The sequence below is a fragment of the Vicugna pacos genome, chromosome 36, assembly GCF_048564905.1.
Source record: "Vicugna pacos chromosome 36, VicPac4, whole genome shotgun sequence".
NCBI lineage: Eukaryota > Metazoa > Chordata > Mammalia > Artiodactyla > Camelidae > Vicugna > Vicugna pacos.
The window spans coordinates 673,177-699,402 of record NC_133022.1 but is presented as its reverse complement, the minus strand read 5'-3'; the positions used below and the strand labels follow the sequence as shown (position 1 = coordinate 699,402).

The following is a 26,226-nucleotide window of genomic DNA, read 5'->3' as shown; positions in this document are numbered from 1 at the left end:
GTGAATTTCTGTCTGTTTATTCTTTCGTGATCCTCCTCCCATCCCGGAATACCACCCAGCAAGTACACCAGGGAGTGCTCTGAATGAGAGCCAGCTAGCTGTGTGACCTCGGGCTGACTTCCTAACCTCTCTGGGCCTCTGCTTCCTCGTCTGTACATTGAGGAAGGTGACAATACCTGCTTGTGACGGTGGTTGTGAGGGACTGAATGATCCTCTGTAAACATGCCTGTAATGGGCCCTGCGTAAATGCTGACGAGATCACAGTAACTCTTTCTGAACTGTTAGATTTCATTCTCACGGGCCCCCTCGCCCAGAGGGGTGTCAGCCCCCCATGACACCTGCAGCCCCGTGTGTGCGTAGCCTCCGCGTATCATGCAGGGTTTACCAAGGGTCTGCGCCGCCGCCGGGCCGGGCCGGGCCGGGCCGGGCGCTGGGAGACGGGCCCCCCCGCGCAGAGGGGCAAGGCGTCCGGCTGGAGCCCTGCGCCCAGCCACCCCGCCCGGCCCGCGCGCTCCCGGCCAGTCGCGTGCAGCGTGCCGCCCTCCCTTCCCTGCTCTCTGCGCGGCGCTGGGGGGTGAGCGGCCCTCGGGCGGCTCCGCTGCGAGCTGGTTGGGAGCGCGGTCCCACCCCCTGCAAACGGCCCGGATCCCTGCACCGGCCTGCGGGCAGCGGCCCCCGGTGCAGAGGGAGGGAGGGAGGAGGGAGGGAGCTGCGCGCTGCCAACCCCACCCCTTCCGTCCCTGCCGGCCCCGCCCCGGTCCCCGCCGGCCCCGCCCACCTCCCCTGTCCCCGCCCATCTGCTCGGGCCCCCGCCCACCTCACAGGCCCCGCCCACCTTCCCTGTTCCCATCCGCCTGCCCGGGTTCCCTCCGGCCCCGCCCTCCTGCTCGGGCCCCGCCCACCTCCCCTGTCCCCGCCCTCCTGCCCGGTCCCTGCCCTCCTCACAGGCCCCGCCCACCTTCCCTGTTCCCATCCGCCTGCCCGGGTCCCCGCCGGCCCCGCCCTCCTGCCCGGGCCCCGCCTTCCTCACAGGCCCCGCCCACCTTCCCTGTTCCCATCCGCCTGCCCGGGTCCCCGCCGGCCCCGCCCACCTGCCCGGGCCCCGCCCACTTTCCCCAGCGCAACCCCAGCTCCTGGAGGCCTCGCCGCGGGCCAGCTCTGCCCAAGAGGGCAGATGCTCCTCTCAACAGATGCCGCTTAATTAAGCCCGGGGTGAATGGCTCTCTCTGGGGGGTCCCCAGCTCCTGACTTCTCCCCAGGCCCTGGAAGTGCATTGTGTGTGTGTGTGTGTGTGTGTGTACACGTATATGTTTATGATGGTGTGTGCACATGTATGTGTCTGGTGCGTGTGGGTGGTGTGTGCACGTGTGCGCGCGGCGTGTGTGTGTGTGCGTGCATGGATGTGTGCAGGGGTGTGCGGGAGTGTGGCAGGAGCAGAGGAACCCGCGTGCTTCTCCGGGCCTCAGGGGAGCCCACCTAGGCCCCCCTTTGCAGGTTCTGGGCTCTGGGCTCACCTGAAGAGAGACAGGCACCTGCCCCAGGAGGCACTGATCAGGGCTTTTGAGGAAGCCCGCGTTTTGAATGCTGGCAGGCTTCAGGGGTCAAAGAGCAAGACCTGGAATCAGAAGAGCCTGGGTTCATGTCCTTACCTGCCTTCACTTCTCTCTCTGATCTGGGTTAAGGGGCTGGACCCTGGGAGCCTCCTGTCCGGCAAGTCGGCCCCCCTGCACCGTGGGTCCCCAGGTCAGCTCCATGCACCACGGGTCCTCACCGCCCCCTCACCCTCGGGAGGGAAAAAGGAGCAGGTGTAGTGTTTCCCGCCCAGCCCAACGCTGTGCAGGGCAGGGCCCGTCTTAGCCCCTTGAAAGAGCGAGGGAGCCTGTGGCTGCCCAGAGGTGGTCCGGAGAGTCCCCAGGAGATCTGGCCCCAGCCTGGGCCCCGCACAGGGCCCTGGGACACAGGGCCCCCTTTCCTGGTCCGCTTGCACCCTCGCCCTGCAGGCCCCGCTGACCCTGTCCTGCTCTGCCCCCACCCCCCACGTCCTGTGGGGTGGGGAGCAGGAGGGCGGGAGGTGGGAGACGCTGCCAGGGAAGTCGGCAGAGGGAGCCGCTCTGATTGGCTTTGGGGAGGCGGACACTGTCTACATAAATGGCTCTCATCCTCTGTGCCTTTTAACTGTCGCCGAGGGGAGAGGAGACAGGATCCAGCAGCTCGGGCTGCCTGTGAGTACCGCTTTGTCCTGGGAGCCTGGGGGACCAGACCCACCGGAGAAGCCAGCTCCTGGCGGCCGGGTCCTTCCGGTTCGGGGACCCCGGGGACAGGAGATTTGCCTGTTGATTCCAGCTGGATTGATTTGCTCTGGCCGGCTGGGCGGGCATGCATCCAGCTGTGCGCTGCTGGAGCAGGCTGTAGGAACTTTTTGAGAAAACAGGAGCCAACTGAAGTCCCCTGCCTTTGTGGGTGTCCCCTCTAAGCCACAAGTCCAGCAAAGAATCAGAAACTTCTGATTTTTTTTTTTTTTTAGCTCTCGTCCTCGGAGCCATTAATAGCAACATAACAGAGCGAGTGGAAACGATTTTCCAGGCTGGTTCCTGGTGCGTCTGGAGCCCACAGAGGCCGGGAGGCGGGTGGGAAGAGACATGTCTGCAGACCAGGCGGACCCCTCTGTGTCCTCTGCTGTGAAGGACAGCCAGCAGCTCCCTCCCTCATGGCAGGTGTAAACATTGGGTCTGACGTTTGTGAGGGCTGAGCCTACAGTCGGTGTCAATAAGAGGAACCGTATTATGAACAAGCAGGTACATTGTAGGTGGGAAGGTGGGAGGGGATCGAAACGAGGGCTCCCCCTGCCCAGGATATGTTGTTTCTCTTAAAGGTTCCAAGAGTTAGGACTTTCCAGGTGATTGCTCAGTGAAATCAGCATTTTCCTTCTGAAACTGAACCAAAACCAAAATGGACAATTGCAGCGTCAAAGCTGGCGCGGACAGCGGTCATCCTGGTACAATCAAGACATAGGGAAGAGGAAAAGTGTCTGGATGTTTCTGAAAGAGAAAAAAAAAAAATCAGGGCTTTCACAGCAGCCTCTCCTGTGTCTCCCGGGCACATGGCAGGTGGACTGCTCTGCACAGCCAGTTAGAAGGAAATAATTAAAATAAAATAAAGCAAAGCCCCCTTCATCCTCCACAAATTCGGATAAATAGCTGGGGGGTTTATTCCCCTGCTCTGTCTTCTTCAAGAGGCTCATTCTTCTGAAGGTTTTGCTCCATACTCCCCATCTGAGTCTGGGGAGAGGCTCCAGGAGAATTGGACTCCATCAGTGCTTTAGACGTGTGGTCCTCAAGTTTCTCCAGGGCCCTGAGGGATTTCTGGAGGAGGATGGAGGGAGAGGGGGGAGGCGCACGGCCTCGGAAGAAAGGCTGAAATCCTGCTGTGTTGTCCGTGTGGCTAGGTTCCCTGTAAGCGACGGGCGTGGGGGACCGCAGGCCAGAGGGGACAGGTCTGCTCTTCTGAGAGCGCAGAGCTACGTGTGGAACTGCTTGTGAGCTGTGTGGCTCAGACCAGCCGCCCGGCTCCCCAGGCCCATTTCCTCATCTTCAGCGTGAGGATAATTTGGCCCCTTAGCAGAGCTGCCATGAAGGCTGAGAGCGCAGAGGTGAGGGGCTTACCCTGGGGGGCCCCGTGCGCAGGGACTGCTCGGCGCCTGTCAAGGTTTGGGGGAGCTGGGGAAGATGCGCTCTTCCTGGGGTGCAGAGAGGCTGCAGGTTGCTCCCCGTCTGCCTGTTTCCATTGGCATCAGGACCGGCCCAGGTGGGGGCCCCACGCTCCCACCTGGAACATCTTGTCCTGCGTGTGATGAACGGGCAGGACCCCGACCACACTTTGGGTGGCAGGAGCCGCCTCCCAGCCCAGGCAGGGGTCCTGTTGGGGACTGTGGGCCCTGACACCCCAGGCCTCCCGAGGGCAGGGGTTCAGGGGCTGCCGACAGCGCAGGTGGGCATGGACACCCGGCCACAGGGGCCAGGGAGGGGGCAGCATGAGAATCAGAAAGGCCAGCACCGCTGCCCCCGTTACTGGTCTGCGGCCCTGGGTGGGGCACTAGCCCCTGGGAGACTTGATGAAATGGCAGTAACAATACTCCCCTTCGGGGTTGTTGACAGAATTAATGACACACGGCTCAGAAGGACCAATTCCTCTGGTTTCTTGGACGAGAGGGTGTGGCATCCATACCACGTTCTCAGGATTTGAGCCGCAGATGGGAGCTCCTTAGCAACGCCAGGGACAGGACCGCAGCCCTGCCCAGGGAGGAATGAAGGGGTCACCATGGATGGAGCAGTCGTGTCTGCTGCTGAACTAACGTGGGCAAGAGATGGAGGCCCCCTAGAGCGTGCCCCACGGCCCCCCGCCTGGGCCCGCCCCGGCAGGTGCCGTGTGTTTGCACAAGCTGTTAAATCAATACGTGGTGTGGCCGGGGGTGCTGGCTGTTGTGGAGACTGGCAGCCGACCAGAGCGTCACGTAACAGCCTCACGTCCATGGAAGAGGCAGATGGCTTTGACCTTTTGAGGACTGTTAACATGACTTCAGGAGAATGAGAGAAAGGGAGGAAAGAACGGAGGGAAAAAAATAAGGGAAAAAAATTAAAGGGGGGCCTCTGTCTCAGGAAGCTTCTCTTGGTCTGACGCCAACATAACCCAGAAGCAGAGCAGGGAGTTCAAATCTAAATCACTAATGGGTCTCACATACCTTTTTCAGAAGAGCAAACACAGGAGTGGCAGTGATGAATCTGTACCTCCTTCCAGGCTTAAATTTAAAATGGGAATGAATGATCAGAGTTAGCAAAGATGGGGGTGCTGGGGCTCTGACGGAGGGGGGCGACATTTTTGCATCATCCTGGCTTTTCTGGAGAGACCTTGTGAAACCTGCCTGGCGGGGGCTGACGAGGTTACGTCTGTGACGTAGTCATGCCTGCTGTACTCAGGTTATTAGAGAAATCGGTTGATAAGAGGCTAACAAAAGGCTACGCATACCCTGATGACAACTGCGATGACATCAGCTGGCTGAGTGTTGCTGACGCGTCTCTGCTTCGGGCTCAAGGTGTGGATTTCTTGGCGGTTGTGTGCGACGTCACGAGACGTTGGCAGGGATGCGGGCGGAAAAGGCAGTGTCTTCCCATGGGACCCGGCTGGAAAATGATGCTCCCAGTTTCTATATGGTTTCCTCCCATAAAGAAAGGTCGGCCAGGAAAATACCAGGATGGGGGCAGCCCTGATTTTACATCAATGGGACCGAATCAGAAACTGGGATGCAAAGGTCCCTCCTGCCACGTCAGAGGAGGGAGGGTTTCCCCTGCGGGTTGATGTGTATCCAGGGTAGGAACCCCCTCCCTGCCCGTTGCTCTCTTGCTCCCTTTGACCTGATGATGACCCGGCCTGCTTCTTCCCTGACATCAGGGACCACAAACCCCAGCCCCAGCGTTCACGTCCTGAGTGCCTCCTGCCTGCAGCCTCCACCTGCCCCGTTGCAAGCGGGGAAACACACTCGAGAAGCCACGGGGTCTGCCAGCAGCTGCACAGCATGTCACATGCTATGACCTTTTCAATTGTGTTCTTTCTGCTCCCCGAGGCTGCTGGGGGTCGGGGAGTAGGGGGAACGGCAGGATTGCAGAATCCGGTTTTGCAAAGTGTAGCAGGGAACCCTGCTAACCCAGACCCACCGGGTGGCCAACACTGACCAGTTGGAACCCACTGCGCATCCACTCGGGCCCTTGTGGGATTTGCCCTCCGGACAGCAAACTCCCCTAGGATGCTGGCAGGGCCCGCGGCTCGCCTACGTGATTCTGTCCCCTGGCTAGAAGTCTGTCTAGCACTTAGCGTTATGACCCTTTCACAGATTGAAGGTGGAGGCTCGGAGGTCAGTTGGCGTGGCCGCAGGCATCCCATACAGCGAAGAGCTGTTGCAACTTCATTTTCTCTTCTTTGCCGTTTGCCATGAGCGGGGTTTCAAGGAGGGGAGTTGCCTAACGACCTTTAGGGAAACCAGTCCCGGAGGCTCAGAGAGAAGCTGGATTTTCAAGTTTTTAATCTCGAGGTTTGGTTGTGCCGTTTTCCAGGGGTTGTGCCCTGCTTGTGTTTGAGTCCAGTGCACCTGGGAAGGGCCGGGTCAAGGGTCAGAGTGTGTGTCTAGCTGTGGACTTTGCCTCTCTGTGCCTCAGCCTTTTGATTTGTCAGGAGGATGATTAAAAAAAAAAAATATATATATATATATATATATATATATATATGGGTGAAATGGTTCATGCAAGGAGATGAACGAGTTGCTGCTGGTTCCAAAGCCACAAAATGAGGTACTTATGCTCAATTACTGACGCAAGAATTTTCACACTTGCTTGCTTTTCTTTCCAAAGTTTTTTGTTTGTTTGTTTGTTTGGAGGTATTGACCCCAGACCCCCGTGCATGCTAAGCACGCGCTCCACCACTGAGCTATTTTTAAAGGATGTGCCACGGTGACCAGAAGTGGTGGCCATGACCCTTGCTTGTCCCCCCTCCAGCAGGCCTGTTGCGGGCTGGTTTTGATTACAGGCACGCCTCGTTTTACGGCACTTCACAAATTTTTTCGATTTTTACGAGTGGAAGTTTCGGGCCGACCTGGCATCGAGCAATTACTGGTGCCGGTTTACCCACAGCGTTTGCTCCGTCTGTGTCTCTGTGTCACATTTTGGTAATTCTCACAGTATTTTACACTTCGTTACTATTTTGTTTGTTGTGGTGACCTGTGGTCAGCGATCTTTGATATTCCTACTGCGACAAGATTACGACTTGCAGAAGGCTCAGACCATGGTTGGCAATTTTTAGCAAAAAAGTATTTTTAAATTAAGGTTTATACTTTTTTTTTTTAGATGTAATGCTGTCGCACACTTAATGGGCTGCAGTGGACTGTAAGCATAACTTTTATTTGCATTGCAAAACCAAACGTCGCGTGTGACCTGTTTTATTGGCATGTTCTCTGTATTGAGGTGGGCTGGAACCCAAGCCGAAATATCTCCAACGTCCGCCTGTCTTCATCTGCTTTATGGCCACTGACAAAAAAATGCTGATTTGAATAACGTAAGGGTCCTAAATAACTCACTGTTAACTAGAGTCCTTTTTTTTTTACAATTCATTCTAATTTTTTATTGAAGTGTAGCTGATTTGCAATGCTAGTTTCAGGGGTAGAGCAAAGCGATTCACTTACACATACATATTGTCTTTTCAAATTCTTTTCCATGATAGGTTATTACAAAACTGAATATAGTTCCCTGTGCTGTACAGTAGGTCCATGTTGTTTCTCTCTTTTATATACAGTAGTGTGTGTCGGGTAATCCCACACTCCTCCTAGAGTTTGAACAGGCACAAAAGATCTTAGAGGAGTGTTTTTGAGGCACATTAACAGACCGCCATTCTTACTGTTAGAAGACGCTCATTGCTAGACGCTTCCTTACCGTCTTGGTTAGAAGCATTTCTCCCGTTCAGTTTATTCATGCTTCTGTGTTCACAGGGACAACCTCCATCCAAAAACCAGTCAATTCAGGGGAGAATCAGGCCAGTTAGTTCGGGCCCTACATTATACCTATGTGTTCAAAGTTAAAAAATAAAGTGGGGGACAAGGCTTCCCAGTTCTGGAGAGAGAAGTGATTTTTGAAACATAAATCATGATTTTTTTGTACTGGAATGGTGTCAAAAAAGTAAAGACTTTTTTTTTTTTAATTTGGATAGAAAAGGAAAGTCAGGAACGTTGAATGAAGTGTCCAGTGTCCCGGGGTCTGAAACAGGAGCACAGCTGGTCTGTACTGATGGGCGGGACCACGGACAGACACAGAGCACCTTGGCCCTGGTCCTCCTTCCTCCCGGATGGGTGGGTGCGCTGACCCTCCGGCAGTGGCCATGGCTGGTCCTGCCCTGTCCTGCCCTGTCCTGTCCGGTCTGCACGGAGGCCCACCCCACCCCCACTGCCAGTGGAACACCATGCAGAGCCCGGGTCAGGGTCACGCCAAACAGCTGTGACAAAGGTAGGATTCTAGTGGTCCAAGGAAGGGGGTGTTTCCAGCTAGGACAACAGGGACCACTGGGACCAGAGGGGAAGGAAGCCCAAATCCAGCGTGAACTTCCAGAGCCAAGACTGGGGAAACCAAGTCAGTTCTGCCCCCGCCGGGTCAGAGGCTCAGCATGAACTGGACTTGACAGGCTCGGGTGGGGGTGGGCATGATTCTGGGGGGAAGGGGCCCATCACCCCTGAGCTGTGACGCTCTCCTGTGGCTCATTTGTGGCAGACGTGTGATGGGCTGGCCGCTGTGGCTTGTCTTACAGGCAGCGGGTGGAGTCAGATATCACGTACTTCAGAAGTAAAATTTTTAGAGAGCGAAAAGATTTTCCGCTCATTCACTCATCCATTTACTCCGGCCTCACTCAGCAGACATTGGAGGGGCTTCCTGTGGTCCAGGGTCTGTGACTGCTCCCGAGAAAGCAGAGAGAGAGTTTCAGCCTCTGCTTGGAGAAGCCCACAGGCCACAGACGGTGTTCGTAGGATAAGTTACAAGGCCTGGAAAGTCATCCGTCTTAGCCTTTATCATCGTCTGCACCCTCCAGCTAATATTTGCACAGAATATCAAGCAGCTTTAAAATGAACGCGGGATTCTCTGTGGCTTTGCACGAAGAGCCTTCTGCAGAGGTCTTGCTGGCGAAGAACTGGTCAATAAAGGAGAGCGTGATTCAATAAAAATAATGGGGTCTTATCTTACAATCTGACCGAGAATATTGCTTTGGGAGGCAGGTCCGTCTGTTTATTAAACTGTGTATCTCAGTTTAGTTTTTCTTTAGGCATCTCATTTTGTGTATCTTCGAGCCCCATTCAAAGGAAGCAGCTAATATTCCCAGAACCCGAGGACCTTTCTGAATTTTGCGTGGCTCCCACTCTGAGTCTTGTTCATGCGTTTCACGTTCTGCCCCTCGGCCGGGCCAGCTGAGGTCACTTAATATTCAGTCCGATGGGCAACTCTAATGGTCACGCAGGAGGAACAAATCATAAACAGACTCTGAGATTTGGCTGCATAAAAATTAAAATTCTCATGGGTCCGAATGAAACGCTAAGCCACACTCGGTCGAATGAAATGGAGGAAAGTGTCTGAAAAATACATCACGGACATAGGGTGGAAGGACTTCTGTTAGCACTCTCGCAGTTAAGCCAGAAAATATCTCACACCCGAGAAGAAGAGGATTCAGCGAGCGAGCAATTCATGAAAGAAGAGATCGAAGTGTGAGCAAACAATGCACCTTCGTGAATCGAAGTCAGATGAAGTCATTAGTGCCTGCCAGACCGGCGGCGCTTAAAAAGGATCCCGAACCCAGCGTTGCTGATTTTCTGATGAAATTAGCGTTCCCATGCTTCCTCCCTGTGGGAGAGAAACTGGATAAAAAAATGTTCTGTTTTGTGTTCTGCTGAAGTGCATCCCGGGGGGTCCTACATGCAGGGAGGCTGGGATGTGCCTTGGGGAGAAAACGCACGTGTTAGACAAGGTTCCTTCAACCCTGAGCGGTCGTGCTGTTGGCCGGGAGCTCATGGTGAATGAGTGATTGTGTCTCAAACAAAGTGTCTTTTTGGAGGAACACGTAACAGAAAGATTATGCATTGATTGGTTGATAAAAATGAGACCAGGAACACAGAAGATCGTGGCCTTGCATTCCCCCAGGAGGCAGGGTCCCGTGTCTGCCAATTCAGTGTTCACGCAGACTTTGTGGAACGGACGTCACTGCCACAGACGACCAGGGCCCCCTACACGGCATTACGTGATGAGAAAAGAAAACACTTTTCCTGTCTTCTTTTTTAATTGAAATCTACTCAGCGGGCAATGTCGTGTCAGTTGCTGCTGCCCCAGCATCGTGTTTCGGTCATACATGAACATACATATGTTCCTTTTCATAATTCGTTCTCATTCTTGAGTATAGTTCCCTGTGCTCAACATTTGGATCTTGTTGTTTATCTATTTTGTACATAGTACTTAGACTCTGCAAACTTCAACCCCCAGTCTGTCCCTTCCCACCCTCTTTACTCCCTGGTAACTAAGTTTGTTCTCTACGTCTATGAGTCTGAAGAAAGCGTTGTTTTCCTGTGTTTTTGTTTGGGGGTGGGGAAGGCAATTAGGTTTCTTTATGTATTTTCAAATTTATTTTTTATTTTACTTTTTAGTGGAGGGACTGGGGATTGAACCCATGACCTCGTGCATGCTAAGCACGTGCTCCACCGCCGAGCCACCTCCCCCCCAAGAAAGCATGCTTTTTGAAGAGCAGGTTGCATGTAAGGGTGTGGTTCCATCTGGTGACAGAGTCAAGATAAAAGAGGGAGGCTGATGCTGTTGGAGATCACATGGCCCCGGCTCCAGGCTGAGTGTTGTCCAGGTGCTGCGTGACCACCTTCACACCTTCCGCAGAGATCGGCATTGCTACCTGATTTTCTCAAATAAAGCGAGAGGCTCAGGGAGTCTCTGGCCAACAGCTAGCAAAGAGCAAGGCAGGACTCAGAGCAAGGTTTGTTACGACAAGTGGACTGGACCGTGAGCATCCATGTGTGCTTCTGGTCCATTTCCCGGATGCAGACAGGCAAAATGAGACTTGGCACTGTTTTCCATTGAGTAGCTGGTTAAAAGCAGAATAAACAGTAGCTGAGGTCCCCAAAGCTGGTGTCATTTCTCGCCTGTCTGGACACGGAAGGAAAGTGCCCCCGCTTTGGGGTCTGCATGGACCGTGGGTGTTTGCGTCTCCGGTCGGGCAGCCCCAGAGGCCGCCTTGTTACCGAGTCCAGCCTCGTTCTGCTCTCCGCACGACGGGCCGGTGCATCGGGAGATGAGGTGATGGGGCGAGGAATAGCGACTTTATTTGGAAAGCCAACAGACAGAGAAGACGGCAGACTGCTGTCCTGGAGAACCATCGTCCCCAAGTCAGAATTCAGGCTCCTTTGATACTAAAAAGGGGGAGGGGTGTGGTTGGTTGTTGCAAACTTCTCCGTGCAGGAATCCTTTGTTCTTGCAGCTGTCCCCCGGGGCCAGGTCATGGTGCCCCTGCAAACCTCCAACAAAACAAATGTTATTTTCTACTTTGCAACTTGTTATCTTTATATAAGTGCAAACATGTTAACATCCTTAAAGGTCTGAGCCTTGAGAACCGGCTCTTCTGCCTATTTCAGGCTAAAGGCAACGTTGTTTCACAAAAGGTGCAGAGCCAGCAAGACTGAGCCCAGAAAACAGGGCACAGGGTTGAAGCCAAAGGAACAGGTCTCACCCGGGGTCAGATTTGTGCTCCCCGGTCCCACGCTGGCTTGGCGTTGCCCGTCTCCGCTTTAGACGTTGTCAAGTTTGCCAACAGATTTCTCTCCTTTCTCTGTGCAGCTTTGCCCCGACGAAGCCCGGTCACCATGAATGCAGACGAATTCCGAAGGAGAGGGAAAGAGATGGTGGATTATGTGGCCGACTACTTGGAAGGCATCGAGGCACGCCAGGTCTACCCCGACGTGGAGCCCGGCTACCTGCGCCCTCTGATCCCCCCCACTGCTCCCCAGGAGCCAGACACCTTTGAAGACATCATTAATGACGTGGAGAAGATAATCATGCCAGGGGTAAGTCTATATGCAAGGCTGGCGCATGGGGATGCTCGTGGTAACCTGGTACCTACTGGGCGTTGGGAAATGCACGTGAATTATTCCTTTTAATCCTCACAACCATCTCCTTGGAGAGAGGGTTTTTTTTTTTTTCATTTCTGTCTTACAAGTGAGGGGATGGAGGCCCAGAGAGGTTGAGTGATCAGCCTAAGGTCACACAGCCAGTAAGCAATGTCAGCATTACAGCCCAGATCTTGTGGGCCCCAAAGGCAATGAGTGCAGCCCCCAGGTCAGTCCCCTGGCCTGAGACCCTGGTGCGCGAGAGAGAGTCGTTCCATGACTTGGGGGCAGAAAGTGAACCCCTGTGGCCGGTTTCAAGTAAGTGAATCGTGCCAAGGGAGGCGTAGCCCCAGGAGTTCTGTGTTTTGCAGAGGCTAAATCATGTGTGTGGAAGAAATGTTCTGTTTACTTTATTTGAGAATGGGCTACGTGGTACTGCGTTTTCCCAGAGCCTGGCCACCAGCGCAGGCCTCTGTCTAGGGCCAGTGAGCCTCGGCACGGGGTCGCCCGGGGCCGCAGACAGGAATGGGCGGGGAAGAGCCAGGACCAGTTGTGACGCCGAGGGGGGGCCTCAGGGCCGTGACTCAGGCCTCAGACCCCCTGATCGGTCCTCCACCCACTCCCCGCATCCTCCCAGGAGTCTCCCTTGATGTTTGTGCTTTGAGCCAGGCATAGGATTCTGGTCTTCACCCAGAGGTTGTGCAAATACACTGCACCGCTCAGCCTCAAATCCCCACCCCGCCGGGGAATGCGGGGAAATGTCAGGCCCAGGACTGTCTGCTCTGCGGCCTACAAGGCCCCGCTGCGGCTGGCTGGTGCACACGCTGCTCTCCGGTCTCCGAGGCTGGGCGTCCGAGGTCAAGGCTCCCTGCAGATCCGGATGCCTTCTCACTGCCCTCGCAGGGCCTTTCCGCCCCCCGGGGCCCCGCCCTCACCGTCTGATCAAACCCCGACGCCTCCCAAAGGCCCCAGCTCCTGGTACCACCCCACTGGGGGATGCAGGAATTCAGGGAGCACCGCAGTCCTGGCAGGGGCAGCAGGGGCCCTGAGGAATCTGAGAGCTCCCTGCTCGGTCGGCCAGACAGGGGCAGTCACTGTGCAGATCTGGGCCGGGCCGGCTTGGGCTCTGGGGCAGGGTCCCCGGGTGGGAGTCCCGGCCCCGCCAGCTGCTGGCTGTGTGATGCGGGAGGCTCTCGGGGCGTCTGCAGGGCCCATGCGGGCACATCCACCTGCCTTCTGTGAGTGTCGGTCCAGAGGGAAAGCAAAGTTGCCTGTGTCCCCAGTCGAGGGTCTCTCGTCTTTTCCCAGACCCAGTGGGGGGGGGCGCGGTGAGGGCCTCCAGGTGCCCAAGGGGGGCGGAATGCCCATGGCCACACTCTCACCCCCTGGAAATTATGGTTTACCACTGCATAGGCATAAAGACACTATCATTACAGATTATATTTTTCTTTGACCTGCAATTTAACCTTTTTCTTCTGATTTTAAAAGAAGTGAAAATGTTTTTCGGGGCCTCTCTGAGCATCGTGAGCTCCGGACAGCGGGCCTGCTGTGCCTCTGGGCCTCTCGGCCTCACCAGCAGCCTCCCTTGCCTGAGCCTCCAAGCCCCAGCTGTGCTGGGTGCCTCCCTCCCTCCAGAACATTCCCCAGCCCTTCAGACCCACAGGTCACCTGCTCCGTCAGTCAGTCCACTGAGATGCTGACTTCTGCCCTGGGCCTGGCTGCACCCCGAGCTCGCGTGTGCACAGACGCACACACGCATGCACACACACATACATGCATGCACAGACATGCACACCCAGGCTGAATGGCTCTGAGCGCTCTGGACTCCTGAGCAGCTAGAGTCCCTCCCCTCAGTGCCCCAGGAGGGTCCCTGCCGACTCCTCGCCCCCCCGGGTCCTTCCCCGCCCTCACCTTGCAGATGTGGGGGTGGCCGTGGTGGCCGTGGGAACTGGTCTTCGTTCCCGGGACCACACACACCCTGCTGGAGGCTCCCGGTCCTCGCAGAGGTCCAGGTCGGCTCCCCTCTCACGTCTGGGACAGCGGATGATTGATGCCCAGTGCTCTGGAGGAAGGGATGTCCGCCTTCCACCCCGGACCACGGGCATGACCAGGGTGGGCATTGTCGGCAGCCTTTGGGGATCCTGAGACGGGCCTGGAGAAGGTTCGAGCTGGGAGAGAACCTGGAGCATGTGCTGTCCTGCCCAAGGGGGTGGTGGGGCTGAGCCCCCCAGAAAATCAAAGAGTGTGCCCGGAATGGAGGGATGCGGAGGTCCGGGCTTCGCCTCGGTCTGCGGGACGCTGATTATGGTACCAACCCCAGTGGACACTGAAGGACAGTCCCTGCTCCCTTGTCTCCTCCGCCGGGGGTGCGGGTGCCCGAAGGCCTTATTCTGTGCTCGCTCGACAGGCATGTCTTCAGCAAAGACACATAAGGAAGCAAAAACGGGGTGGGACACCCAGTGGGGCACCCCCACTTTCTCTCCTCCTTAGTTTTCTCCCCAAACCCTGAGATCTTCCCAGTAGATCCTGTGTTCCGACCGCTAGACCTTCCAGCCCCAGGGGCTTGCCCGGCTCCCATCCCCCTGGACGACTGTGTCCCTGCAATCCTCTCCTTGTCCCCGACACCGGGATGTGGTCTCAGTGCCGTCCTGGCCCCACACACCCCGGTGAGGCCTGCAGGGCGGGGACAGAGGAAGTGAAGGATCTGGGGGAGAGAGATGCTTGGCTGCATGAAAGGGATTGTATAGAGAGTTAAGGAGGCTCAAAAATCAGGCCTTTTTTCCCCAATATAGACGCTTTTTTAGGACCAGTTTTGGCAAAACCAATATTGCAACACGAAGAGACGGGGCCCCGGGGCATCTCCGTCACTGACAGGTGCGCCTCGCCACCTTACAGTCTCGGAAAACGGGGTTGTTTTTAGAGACTCGGTTTGCAGCCAGGCTTCTCTGCCCATGGGCTGGCCTCCCGGGCCCCCGAGTGACCGTCCTGTCCCCGCACAGGTGACCCACTGGCACAGCCCCTACTTCTTCGCCTACTTCCCCACGGCCAGCTCGTACCCGGCCATGCTCGCAGACATGCTGTGTGGGGCCATCGGCTGCATCGGCTTCTCCTGGGTGAGTGTCACGTGGCCTGGGGGTGGGCCAGGGAGGTGGCCCCGCATGGGGACATGGGACACGTTCTCCTGGCGGGTGGCAGGTGGCACCTGTGGGAGGGGAGAAGGGCTCAGCCTCGTAGGGGAATCTGGAATACAGGGAAACAGAGGGAGCTAGAAAGAACTTTCTGGAACGGTGTTAATAGCCAAAAGCCAATTCTGCACAGCGGTGTTTTTAGAGGGTGCATTAGAATCACGCCGAGGGGCTGGGTTTTCCGCAGCCCAAGGCCTGATTCTGCGCGTCTCCCAAGCAGACCAGAGGATTTCTGTACAATCTGCCATCTGAGGGACGCCATGCCCACGTCCCGTCCCCTGTGTTCCCGCCGCTGCCCCCAGAGAGGCTCCAGACCATCAGAAGTGCCAGCCGCTGCCTCCACTCCCCCAGGCCCCGGCCCTTCCTCTGTGCAGACACAGCGCAGGGAAGAGCCCTGCCGGGAAGCGTGGGCAGAGCTGCACCCCGCACGGCACCCTGGGGACGCAGAGCACTCGGGCGGGGAGCTGCCCGTCTCCCGGTGTCAAGGACGCCCTGGGGACTGAATGGCACTGTGGGGGCTTCTTCCAAGGCCACGGTCTGCCATTGGCCTTTTGGGTCCCGGGCGTCCACTTGTTGATGCTTTGATGCTGAACTGACTGATGACTCAGGGTGACAAATGGCCCGAGGCGTGTAAGGACACGTGGGATCCTGAATGGACAGCACACTGCAGCTCCGGCAGAGCTGGCCGTGCCCCCAGCTGCTGGCCACTGGGAGCCCTGCGATGGGAGGGCCAGCCCGCACCCTCCAACCGATTCCCGCCCCGGGAGAGGCCAGCCCTCCCTTGCTTCACTCCTCTCCTCCCTCCCTGGACAGGCCGCCAGCCCGGCGTGCACCGAGCTGGAGACGGTGATGATGGACTGGCTGGGGCGGATGCTGCAGCTGCCCGAGGCGTTCTTGGCTGGAGAAGCTGGAGAAGGGGGCGGGGTGATCCAGGTAAGGCAGAGGGCGCGGGGGTCCATCTTCCGGGGACGCGCTGGCCGGGCCACACGGAGGGAAACGGCGATGGCCGTGTTGTGGAAAAATGTGTTACAGCTCATCCTTACCAGGACACTATAAATCAGGGGCAGTGTTCAGACTCCCATTTCACAGGCGAGCAAACTGAGGCTCAGAGCAGCCAGGAACTGGTCCGTCGGTTCCCAATGGTAAGTTCTAGAGCTGGGGTCTGAGTTCACCCCCCTCTGACTGCAGAACCATGACGGGACCACCCCTCGGGCTGTCCTCGGTGCAGTGAGGGGCAGCTGTGACTAGAAAGGCCCCGCCCCCACCTGTGGGGACCGACCCTTCCCGAGAGACGCTGCCTTTTCTCTGCGCTGATTGAATTCATTCTCTTCACCTGGCGTGCACCTTGGAGAGGGACAGGACACGCGTGAGTGACAGTCACAGTGTAACGTCAGCAGGACAAGTGCTACCTAAGAAGACCTGGTTTTGCTGGCTTTTTTCTTTTCTGGCACTAAAGAGGGGCCCCATCCAGCCCATCACACCCCCTGGGGAAGCACCGTTTACTTGGGAGTGGAAAAAGGAATTTCCTTTTCCAGACACTGTCTTCCCAAAGGCTCTGAGCATCACTGAGGCCAGCTGTGGCTCTGCTGACCGGACCGATGGGGACGGAGGCCCGGCTGCCTTGGCGTGAGGTCACCGGGCTAGTGTGGCCAAGCAAAACTAGGAGGCAAGCCCCAATTTCCAGGGTCGGGACTGCTCAACCGGACCCGGGTTTTTAAACTCCCTTGTGTTTGGCTTAAGACAACATAAACCTGTTACCTCACAGTTCTTGTGGGCCAGGGACCTGACATGGCTCTTTCTGGGCTAAAATCAGGGTTGACACCTTGGAGATTCCACGCAAGAATCTGCCCTTGCCTTTTCTAGGAAGCTTCCTGGAAGTTTCTGGAAGCTTCCGGAAGCTTCCTGCATTCCTGAGCCGCGGCCCTCCTCCTCCGTGTTCAGAGCCTGCACTGTCCCATCTCTCTGACCTTTCCTTCATGGCCACACCTCCTGCTGACCACAGATGAGAAAGAGTCTTCACTATTAAGGATCCCTGTGATGAGATTGGGTCCATCCAGATAATCCAAAATAATCCCCCACTGCACCAACGTTCTTAACTTAATCTCATTGGCAAGGTCCCTCTTGCATGTAAGGTGAAGGTTCACAGGTTCTGAGATGAAAGCAGTGTCTTCTTCGGCCAAACTCATCCAGTACGTGTCAGGGTCATGGAGGGAGACCTACCCCTACAGGTGCAGACTCGCCAAGTCTTAGGTGGGCCCAGGAGTCGGCCTTCTAACCTGCACGTCGGGTCATTCTGGCGCAGAGATGCTGAAATGCACTTTGATAGACAGGCCTCGTGCCGCGGCCGATGGCTGACTCCTCTGTGACCCATCGCCTTCTTGCTCCCGGTCTATTTATTCTTCCAAAGTAGCTCTGTGGTCAGGCCTCTTTCCTGTGTTCGTGGCGGAGCCCCTGGTGTGATGGCAGGGGTTTGCATAAGAGGTACATAGGTTGGTGTTCGTGCGATCCTGGACAGGATGCTCAGATTCCTGTGAAGGAGATGGTCGGCAGGAGGCTTTTGAAAATGAAGGTGCCTGTGTGTAATTCTGCCATGTACGGGATGTTCCCAGGAAAAGGATGGCTGCGAAGATGTTTATTATGGTGATGAGGGCGTATTCTGCTACGAGAAACGGGCCTGCTACATTGAAGCTGGAGACAAGTTCCCTCTGTCGGGTCCAACGGGGCCGGGCTGGTTGCTGCCAGGGTTGAGATAAATCATCCCAGCCGTGCTTGGGGTCAGCACGGAAGCTGAGTCATAGACGCTCTTGTGTGATGATTCTGGTTGGGAGCATCAATGGTCCATTCATTACTCATAGGACTGATAAGCAGGTAACTGTTGGCGTTACTCCGTATGAAATGGTCCGTGTGCCCAGCGAGGCTGGGCTCAGACCCCTCCCGTCCGGCCCCTCCCGCCTCACCTCCTGGGTGTTCTAATGCCCTCCATCCTACAGCAGTGATTGTGAGTGATTTCAAGTGCGTAAGCCAAGCCCCGATGTGACGCTGCGAACTGGACTTCAACACAGCAGCGGCTAAGATTTTTCTCACAAATGCAGACATCTCAGCAACCCTGGTCAGTTTTCTGCCTGTCAGGGACTCTGCACTGGAAAAAACACACTCCAGGATAGGAGTTCCGAGCCTCCTTCTGGCCTTGGGGTGGGGACGGCTGTCCACGCCCCTTCAGCTGCACCTGATGGGTGGGGGGAGGGCCAGGTGGCTTTCCGGTCTCCAGCACCTCGGTCCTGATTCTCTGGGGCATCACTGCTCGTGAAGAGCCCGCGTGTGGACAGGAGAGAAGATGGACCCTGTAACCTGAGGAAGGCGGCAGGGCTCGACAGGTTGGGGGATGGAGGGTGGAAAGGGTGGAGATGGGGGGCCCTGGTTTCGAATTCTGTTCAACTCAGTTCTGGACCTGGAGGTGCTGTAACACTTTTTCTTTTTTTTCTTTTCTTTCTTTCTTTTTTTTCTTTTGCCAGATGTCCTTGCTAACCAGCGGTTTTATTTTATTTAATTTCTTTATGTGAACATACATATATTCATTGTCACATTCTTTTTCACTGTGAGCCACCACAAGATCTTGTATATATTTCCCTGTGCTGTACAGGATAATTTTGTTTATCTGTTCTATATATGCCTGTCAGTATCTGCAAATTTTGAACTCCGAGTCTGTCCCTTCCCACCCCTTGCCCCTCTGGCAACCACAAGTCTGTATTCTATGTCTATGAGTCTATTTCTCTCCTGTATTTACGCTTTGTTTTGTTTGTTTGTTTGTTTTTGGTTTTGTTTTTTAGATTCCACATATGAGCGATCTCATATGGTATTTTTCTTTCTCTTTCTGGCTGACTTCACTTAGAATGACATTCTCCAGGGACATCCATGTTGCTGCAAATGGTGTTATTTTATCCTTTTTTATGGCCGAGTAGTATTCCATTGTATAAATATACCACGGCTTCTTTATCCAGTCATCTATCAGTGGACATTTAGGCTGTTTCCATGTCTTGGCTATTGTAAATAGTGCTGCTATGAGCATTGGGGTGCAGGTGTCTTTTTCAAGTAGGGGTCCTTCTGGATATATGCCCAGGAGTGGGATTCCTGGGTCCTATGGTATAGACTTACCTTTTCTTTATAATTACACACATTTTTGCCAAGACCTTTCTTTTCACTTTGACCCCACTCCCCACTCCCCAGCCTTGGGGGAGCCCTGTTAACGCCAGACTCAGCTCCTTCTTCACCTGGGAACATTTCTCTCCCACTTTAGTTCTTTTCCAGGAACTTTGATTTCCCACGGATTGGGGACCTTTTCCACAATTGCTAGCTCTCTTTTGTTATTTTCCTTTCTTGGTCATCTTCTCCTCTGTGTTTTGGGGGGGTTCCTGTGGTTTTCTTTACATCGTGGTCTCAGTTTCCCACATTGCCAATTTCGTGCCTTCTGTGTCCATCCCGGTATTGTCATCCCACTTAAAAGGATTGTCCCCTTCCTACTTATGGAAACTAGACGTCTGCTATAAAAATGGAAAAGATCTGGAAACATTTTGGGGGCATACTTCCTCCCCGTGTTATTTCAATACGTGTGTGTGTGTGTGCGCGTGTATGTGTACCTACACATAAACAAAACTGGGATAATGCAATTCATTGTACAGATTTTCCGTGTGATGTTTTACTGTTTTATGGTGAGCATTCCCCATGGTTTAAATATTCTTTGAGAATATCCTGCGTGATTGTCTGCAGTGTGCCACAATGTATACGAATGGGGGCTATTTATACAATGTCACATTTTTCCCTCTTATAAATCAGATTTCAAAGGACACCCTCGAGGATGGGGGTGAGCAATGTTCTAAGAGGATGTCGGTTTTCTGCTGGGGTCGTGCTGGTCCAGTCCATACTCTCCACTCCTGTTCTGCCCCAAATCAACCCCAAACCAAAATATAAGCAGTTTTCCTCAGTCACTGGAGGTTATAACTGAAACAATCTCACATTGTTTCTTTTCAGCAGCCCAAGATGATCCCTCGAATTTGATACTTTCCAAAAATCTTACAAATACCCCATAATCCTGGATGTATTATAATAGCTACTTTTAATTCAATACCTGCTCTGAATTAGGCTGTGTTTTTAACTTACTTCTTGTGTTTTATGAGTCCATTTTTTAACCTCCAAATAATTAGGAGGGTTGATGGGATCATCCGCAATCTCGCTCACAGATAAGGAAAGCGAGGCCCAAGGGCACCAGCCAGTTAGAGGCATGGCTGGTCCATGTGGGAGTGTCCGACCAGCTCACCCCTGACCGCTTGCTTGGGTGAGAGTGTCCAGAGGTGGGCATGCTGCCCTGGGCTCGATCTTAAAAATTATCTTTTGCTTTAAAGAAGAACCCATTTTCCAGAAAGCACAGAAGCCCTAGGGTTTGGTTGGGAGTGATTCCAACATTTCTCAGCCCAGGATACAATTCAAGCCCCCTTGGAACCCAGTCCACTCGGTCTGCTGGATGAGAACAGCCCCTCACGTCTGCTCGAGGCCCTCCCTTCCCAGCTGACAAGGCTGATTGTCTATAATTTGCAAAGTCCCGGAGAGCGCCTGAGCTCGGTGACAGCCAAGGGGCCCTGGATACAGGGGATGCTGGCGCCCCTGCCTCCCCCACCCCCCGAGCCATAATCACCGCTGCCAGGCATCAGCGGTGACAGGTGTCTGAGTCAAATGGCGAGTCATCCTTTGAGCTGGACAAACAGGGCCAGGAAATTAGTCTCTCAATTGCATTTGAAAGGTCTCGTGGAAGAAAAGCCAATTTCCCGCTGTGGGTGGGGCGACACGTGAAAACCCAGGAGATGAAAAGACGTGTCTGCTGGTGGCATCGGCAGCCTCAGGGATGTTCCGTCTGCCCCTCCACCACTCGCCATGGCAACCTTCCTGCGCTGCAGAAAAGCAAAGTATCATTTCTGCTCTCAGCACAAGAGCAGCTCCCCTGGCCCCCTGCAGAGATCTGATTCCCCAAAAAGACCAGGAGACCCACTGGTGCCCCCGCACCATCACCGCCGCCCAGCTGGTAAGGGGCTGCTTGACTGGCAATGACTTTATGGGGCATTTTCTTTTAAATCCCTTTTTGTTGCCTGAAGAAAGGGGGTCTTCTCTCAGACAAGGACAGAGCCCAGAGGAAGCCCCATAATGAATTTGATGGTGACACAAGGCTCTCATCAGAGGAGCGTGGACGTGTGGGGGTGATGCTCCAAGGCTTCAGAAAGAGGGTGGCGTGTAGGGAGGGGCTGCACGCCCCTGGGGGGGCGTAGGGGTGAGGAGGACCCCCATCCGGGGAGCTGAGCCTTTCAGTAACCTTTCCATGTTCCACGTCTCCGACACACACACACACACATACACACGACGTGAGACACAGACGTGTGAAGTCGGTGCCTGCCGACGCCGACTTCACTTCCCCAGCTGTTTCTTTGCCAGTGGAAATGTGGCCAGAGGAAAATCTAAAACCCACCGGAGAGGCTACATTGAGGCGATTACAGACACGTGTATGTAGAATAAAATGTTAACAAGAGAGGTTAACCTCTTTCACTGTTTCATTGTATCTTTCTCTGTGAGGCTCTGAACCTTTAGCAATCTCCTCCTAGTCAGTAAGAATCTGCCTTTCTTTGGAATCGGTAATACGATTCAGCTCGTGGTTTCTTCTAGGATTTGCTTCTGGCTCCGTGATCGTGAGCAGGGGAGACAGGGAAGTGGGTGATAAATGTGGGCTCACCCCTGACCTTGGCTGCTAACTCGCCGGTGACTTGGGGCAAGTTACTCTGTCTCCCTGAGCATCGGCCTCCCACCTGAAGGTGACAAATTCTAACAACAGGGTCATTTGGCAAATTGGATGGGACAACCCCATGAGTGCCGAATTCAAGTCATGTTTCAGCCCCTCCCAATTTAGCAGCATCCTTTACTACTTTGCCAAAATAAGGGGTTGATTTTAGTTGCATCAGTTTGCTAAGGAGATCACAAGGATGCACCACAGACGGGGCCACTCACACTGCAGACACGGACTGTCTCCCAGCCTGGAGGCCGGACGTCAAGGTCAAGGTGGGGGCCGGCAGACGGCCGTCTTCTCCCCATGACCTCGCCTCTCCTGTCCTTACAAGGACATTAGCCAGGCGGGATTGGCGCCCACTCCAAAGATCTCATTTTTAAAAAAAATTTAATTCTTATTTTTTATGGACGTGTAGTTGATTTACAATGTTAGTTTCACGTGTACAGCAAAGTGATTCCATCACACACATATATACATATATATATGTATTTCAGATTCTTTTCCATTCCAGCTCATTACAAGGAATTGAATATAGTTCCCTGTGCTGTACAGTCCCCTGGTTACCTCCATTAAAAAAAACCAAAAAACGAAAAACAGACAAAGTGACTTTGAAACAACTCTAAGAGCCCAAGAGGCAATCCAGGTGTTCAGGAGAGTGACCGCTGTGATTTCAGATTCATCTTCTAAGAAAAACACGGAGACCCCAGGTCACGTCTCCCAAGGCAAGATCCTGACTCCTTGGAGGCTCATTTCGGACCCTCTCTTTGCTTTAGGGAAGCGCCAGTGAAGCCACGCTGGTGGCCCTGCTGGCCGCTCGGACCAAAGTCATACGATGCCTGCAGACCGCCTCCCCGGGGCTGACGCAGGCCGCCGTCATGGAGAAGCTGGTGGCCTACGCGTCCGACCAGGTGGGTGTGTTGGCCTCATCCATCCCCATCCATCCCCATCCCCACTGAGCCCCATCCCGCCCCGTCCAGCCCCATCCCGCCCCGTCCAGCCCCATCCAGCCCCGTCCAGACCCATCCAGACCCATCCAGCCCCATCCAGCCCCGTCCAGACCCATCCAGACCCATCCAGCCCCATCCAGCCCCATCCAGCCCCCGTGAGTGCAATGTTTTATGTTACGTCAGAGCAAAATCAAACCAGTTTGGGCAGCACCATTTCAAATGCAAGGACAGACTAAGGGTATGACTAAGACAGACGCCCGCATTAAAGAGGAGAACATGGTAGATCAAGTTGAAAAGAAAGCCAATGTGCCGTGAGGCCACTGTGCCCGGCTGTGTCCACCCCACCTGCACCTGCCCGGGGCCCCAGGACGGGGTCCAGCGTGCGACCGTGCGGGTGGGGCTGCAGGCAGAGGGTGGCGACTTCAGTCACCGTTGGATTTCTTCCCTGAGGGTCCCTGAGAGAGGATGGACCGCCATCCTGTGGGGCTGCCCTGCCCTGGCTCCTTTCCCCCAGACCCCACCCATGGAGCGTTCACTGTCTGAACTTGGCCCCCCGCTGCCCGAGGCCCCCCAGCCGGAGGCAGCGCCCGGATCTGAGCCCGGGTGTCCAGGTGCGCCTGTGGGTGTGCCATCCAGGAGCTCACTGCTGCTGGAGAATTCAAACCAGTGGGTGAAAAATGCCCCCAGTATGGCCCAGTACCTCCCCCTCCAAAGAGGATTCTGCAGGATGAGGGGATGAATGAAGGTGCAGGGCGCGGGGCGGGAAGGAGCTGCACCCAGAGGCGTGGGGGCCCCGCGGAGCCCGGTTCCTGAGTCCCACCTGCCCTGCCGCTCCCTCGCAGGCCCACTCCTCGGTGGAGAGAGCTGGACTGATCGGGGGAGTGAAGCTGAAGGCGATCCCCTCCGATGGCAAGTTTGCCCTGCGAGCTTCCGCCCTGCAGGAGGCCCTCGAGCGCGACAAAGCCGCTGGCCTGATTCCTTTCTTCGTAAGTCCACGTGGCCCCAGGGGAGTGTCAGGGCCCGTCGGGGGCCACTTTCCAGGGGAGTCGCAGGCCTGGGCAGTGCACCTGCTGTCTATTGGCCTGCCTCGGCTTGAGGGATCCTGGACCAACCGACACGCCAGTATTTTCCCTTCCTCCCTCACCTGTGTTCATCTCAGAAACAGGTAACAGGGGGTCCCAGCCTGGGGGGTTCAGCTGAGCCCAGAAGTCTTCCTTCCGCCTCCCGTTCAAAGTGACACCATGTGACGGCCGCTCGTCCTGGTAGATGAGTGACACTCGAGTGAGCCAAATTCAAAGCGAAACCCAGGAATGCCCGGCTGCCTGGACGCTGGGCTGTGCCACCTGTGGGAGATGTGTTGCAAGCAGGCAGTGACTAATTAAAATATAATTTGATATGACGTAATGAAGACGTCCAGCTAGCCAGGGAGTAGCTGGTTTTCCCGTGCACGAGTGGGCATTTTCCGGTGGGGAAGAAATAGTCGGGGCGGCAGAGGGCGGAAGCTTGGGGAGTTGCCTGGCTGTGGTCGTGGTGGCATTCAGTGTCGGGACCGAGATGTCGAATGTGATGACAGTAAAATGTTGCCATCAAGGCACTGGCCCCGGGGCGGTCATCTGACGGCACTTTGGGGCCCCCTGGGGAGCTGTGGGAATGCAGCTGCCCAGGCCCCGCTCCAGCTTACGCTCGCCAGCCTGTCCAGGGACTGGGAACGCGTCACAGCGACTCTCAGATTTTCACACGCACCCCGGATTCTTGTGAAAGGAACGAGTTGTGCAAAGGCACAGAGATGTGGAGGGTCCCAGGATGTGCGAGGAAGTGCAACCGGTTGTCTTAAACGGGCAGCCGGGGGCCAGGGCAGCCAGAGAGAGAGGCTGCTGGTCCGGGAAGGATGGAGTCTGAGCTTGGACGTGTCGCTGGGGAGTTCCCGCTGAAATGCAGGCCGGTGGTTGTAATTCTGCACGTGATCCTGAGGTGCAGACCAACCTGATTTCTCCGAGGGGGCTGCGGCTGAGAGCGAGGATGCGTTTGGCAGATCTGAGCTGGGAAATTGGAATCACGGCCCCTCCAGGGACTGGCCGGGGCTTGTGATGATAAAGTTTCCCTTTCTTCTTGCGCTGGTGTGCCTTCCTAGCTTACTGAGGTCAGGAGGAGCAGTGCCTGCCCGCGGGGCTTGTGTCAGAGCAGAGGGGACGGCCAGCCGGGCCCGAGGATGTCGGGGGAGGGGAGGGGAGGGGCCGGCGCGGGGCCCCAGGACCGCACAAATGTGATTATGCCTCCTGCAGAGCGGCTGAAATCAGGTTAGCATCACTGAGCTGAGCCGGGGTAATCAGAGCCCGGAGCAGAGCAGGTGCCGGCTTCAAAGTGGCTTCTGAGAATTAGGACAGGCTTCTAGAACACCGGGCACGCAGGGCCCCGCCAGCCTGGCACCTCCTCCGGAGAGCCTGGGTCCCCGTGTCACCCACACGCCGCCCTCGTGAGCTGCGCAGGGCTTCGGATGCTAGGAAGGGGCTCTTGAGCCTGCAGGACAGCAGGAGTTAAGCTCACCCGGGGCCACGTGTCAGTCTGCCCCTGCCTGCGTGTCCTCGGAGCCACCTCCGGGAGCCTCACTTAAGCCACCCGTAAAGTCGGGGGCACGGACTGTCCAGCTCCCGAGCATGTGACGACTGAACGTCCTGTCTGCAGCGTTCCCAGGCCTGGCTGGCAGTGTGCACTCAAACCAGTCATTCCTTTTTTTTCTTTAATACAATTATTTTATGTTCTTTTATCTTTTGTTGCAGGGGGAGGTAATTAGGTCAACTTATTTACTTATTTTGTGTGTATATATATATTTATTGAAGTTCGGTCAGTATGCAGTGTTGTATCAATTTCCGGTGCACAGCACGGTGCTCCGGTCACACAAGAACACACATAAATCCATCTTTCTTTTTCACCGTAAGTCGCTACAAGATATTGAATACAGTTCCCCGTGCTGTACAGAGATACCTCCAGCCAGGTTCTCACGTTCACTAGATTGTGTGCGGTTCTGAGCACACCGCGTTGCTGGCGGCTCCAGGAATGAATGAAAGACCCTGTTGTCACATCGAAGGAGAGATTGCGGTATCCAGCCAGCGCCGGCCGACGTCAGTCAGTGAGGCTCTTTGGTTTTGGGAACAGAAGATGCTCTGGGCCCCTCGGAGAGCGCTTGCACTCAGCAAGGGTTTCAGCACCTGTTCTGTGCCCTGCAAAGGGCGATTTCCCAGCAAAACAAAGAAATAAGGCGCAGACCCTGGGTTCGAGAGCGTGGTGGGTGTAGACGGGGAGACGGCCCCGTGCGTGGAACTTGCAAGTCGCTTGTGCAGGTGTGATCACGGCTCGGCGCTCCGAGGGCTGGGCGGGAGGACAGGCATGCGGCCACGGTTCTCAGAGCTTCCTGGGAACACCCTGGACGCGTTCCGTTCAACATCGGCAGGGTCTCTGGGGAATCTCCTTGCGAGAGCAAAGCTTCACCCTTGGAGGGCTGGAGTTAGTCCCTGGGGACAGGATCGTGCAGAAGGACAAGGGTGGCAGATGAGAGTCAGGGAGCAATGCTCTTGGACAGCCTCCTGGAGGGGGGGGCTC

At 55.4% G+C, this 26,226-nt stretch overlaps 1 protein-coding gene across 1 annotated transcript in view; it reads left to right on the top strand.

Moving 5' to 3' along the window:
- The first annotated feature begins 2,134 nt into the window (after positions 1-2,134).
- The window catches only part of DDC (dopa decarboxylase), a 42,012-nt gene continuing 17,920 nt past the window's right edge, over positions 2,135-26,226 (top strand). The window contains exons 1-6 of the mRNA XM_031671089.2: positions 2,135-2,222; positions 11,409-11,635; positions 14,677-14,790; positions 15,676-15,795; positions 22,456-22,590; positions 23,472-23,615. Of these exons, the coding sequence (XP_031526949.2) occupies positions 11,435-11,635; positions 14,677-14,790; positions 15,676-15,795; positions 22,456-22,590; positions 23,472-23,615 (714 nt within the window). The 5' untranslated portion in view covers positions 2,135-2,222; positions 11,409-11,434. The remainder of the gene's footprint in view (positions 2,223-11,408; positions 11,636-14,676; positions 14,791-15,675; positions 15,796-22,455; positions 22,591-23,471; positions 23,616-26,226) is intronic.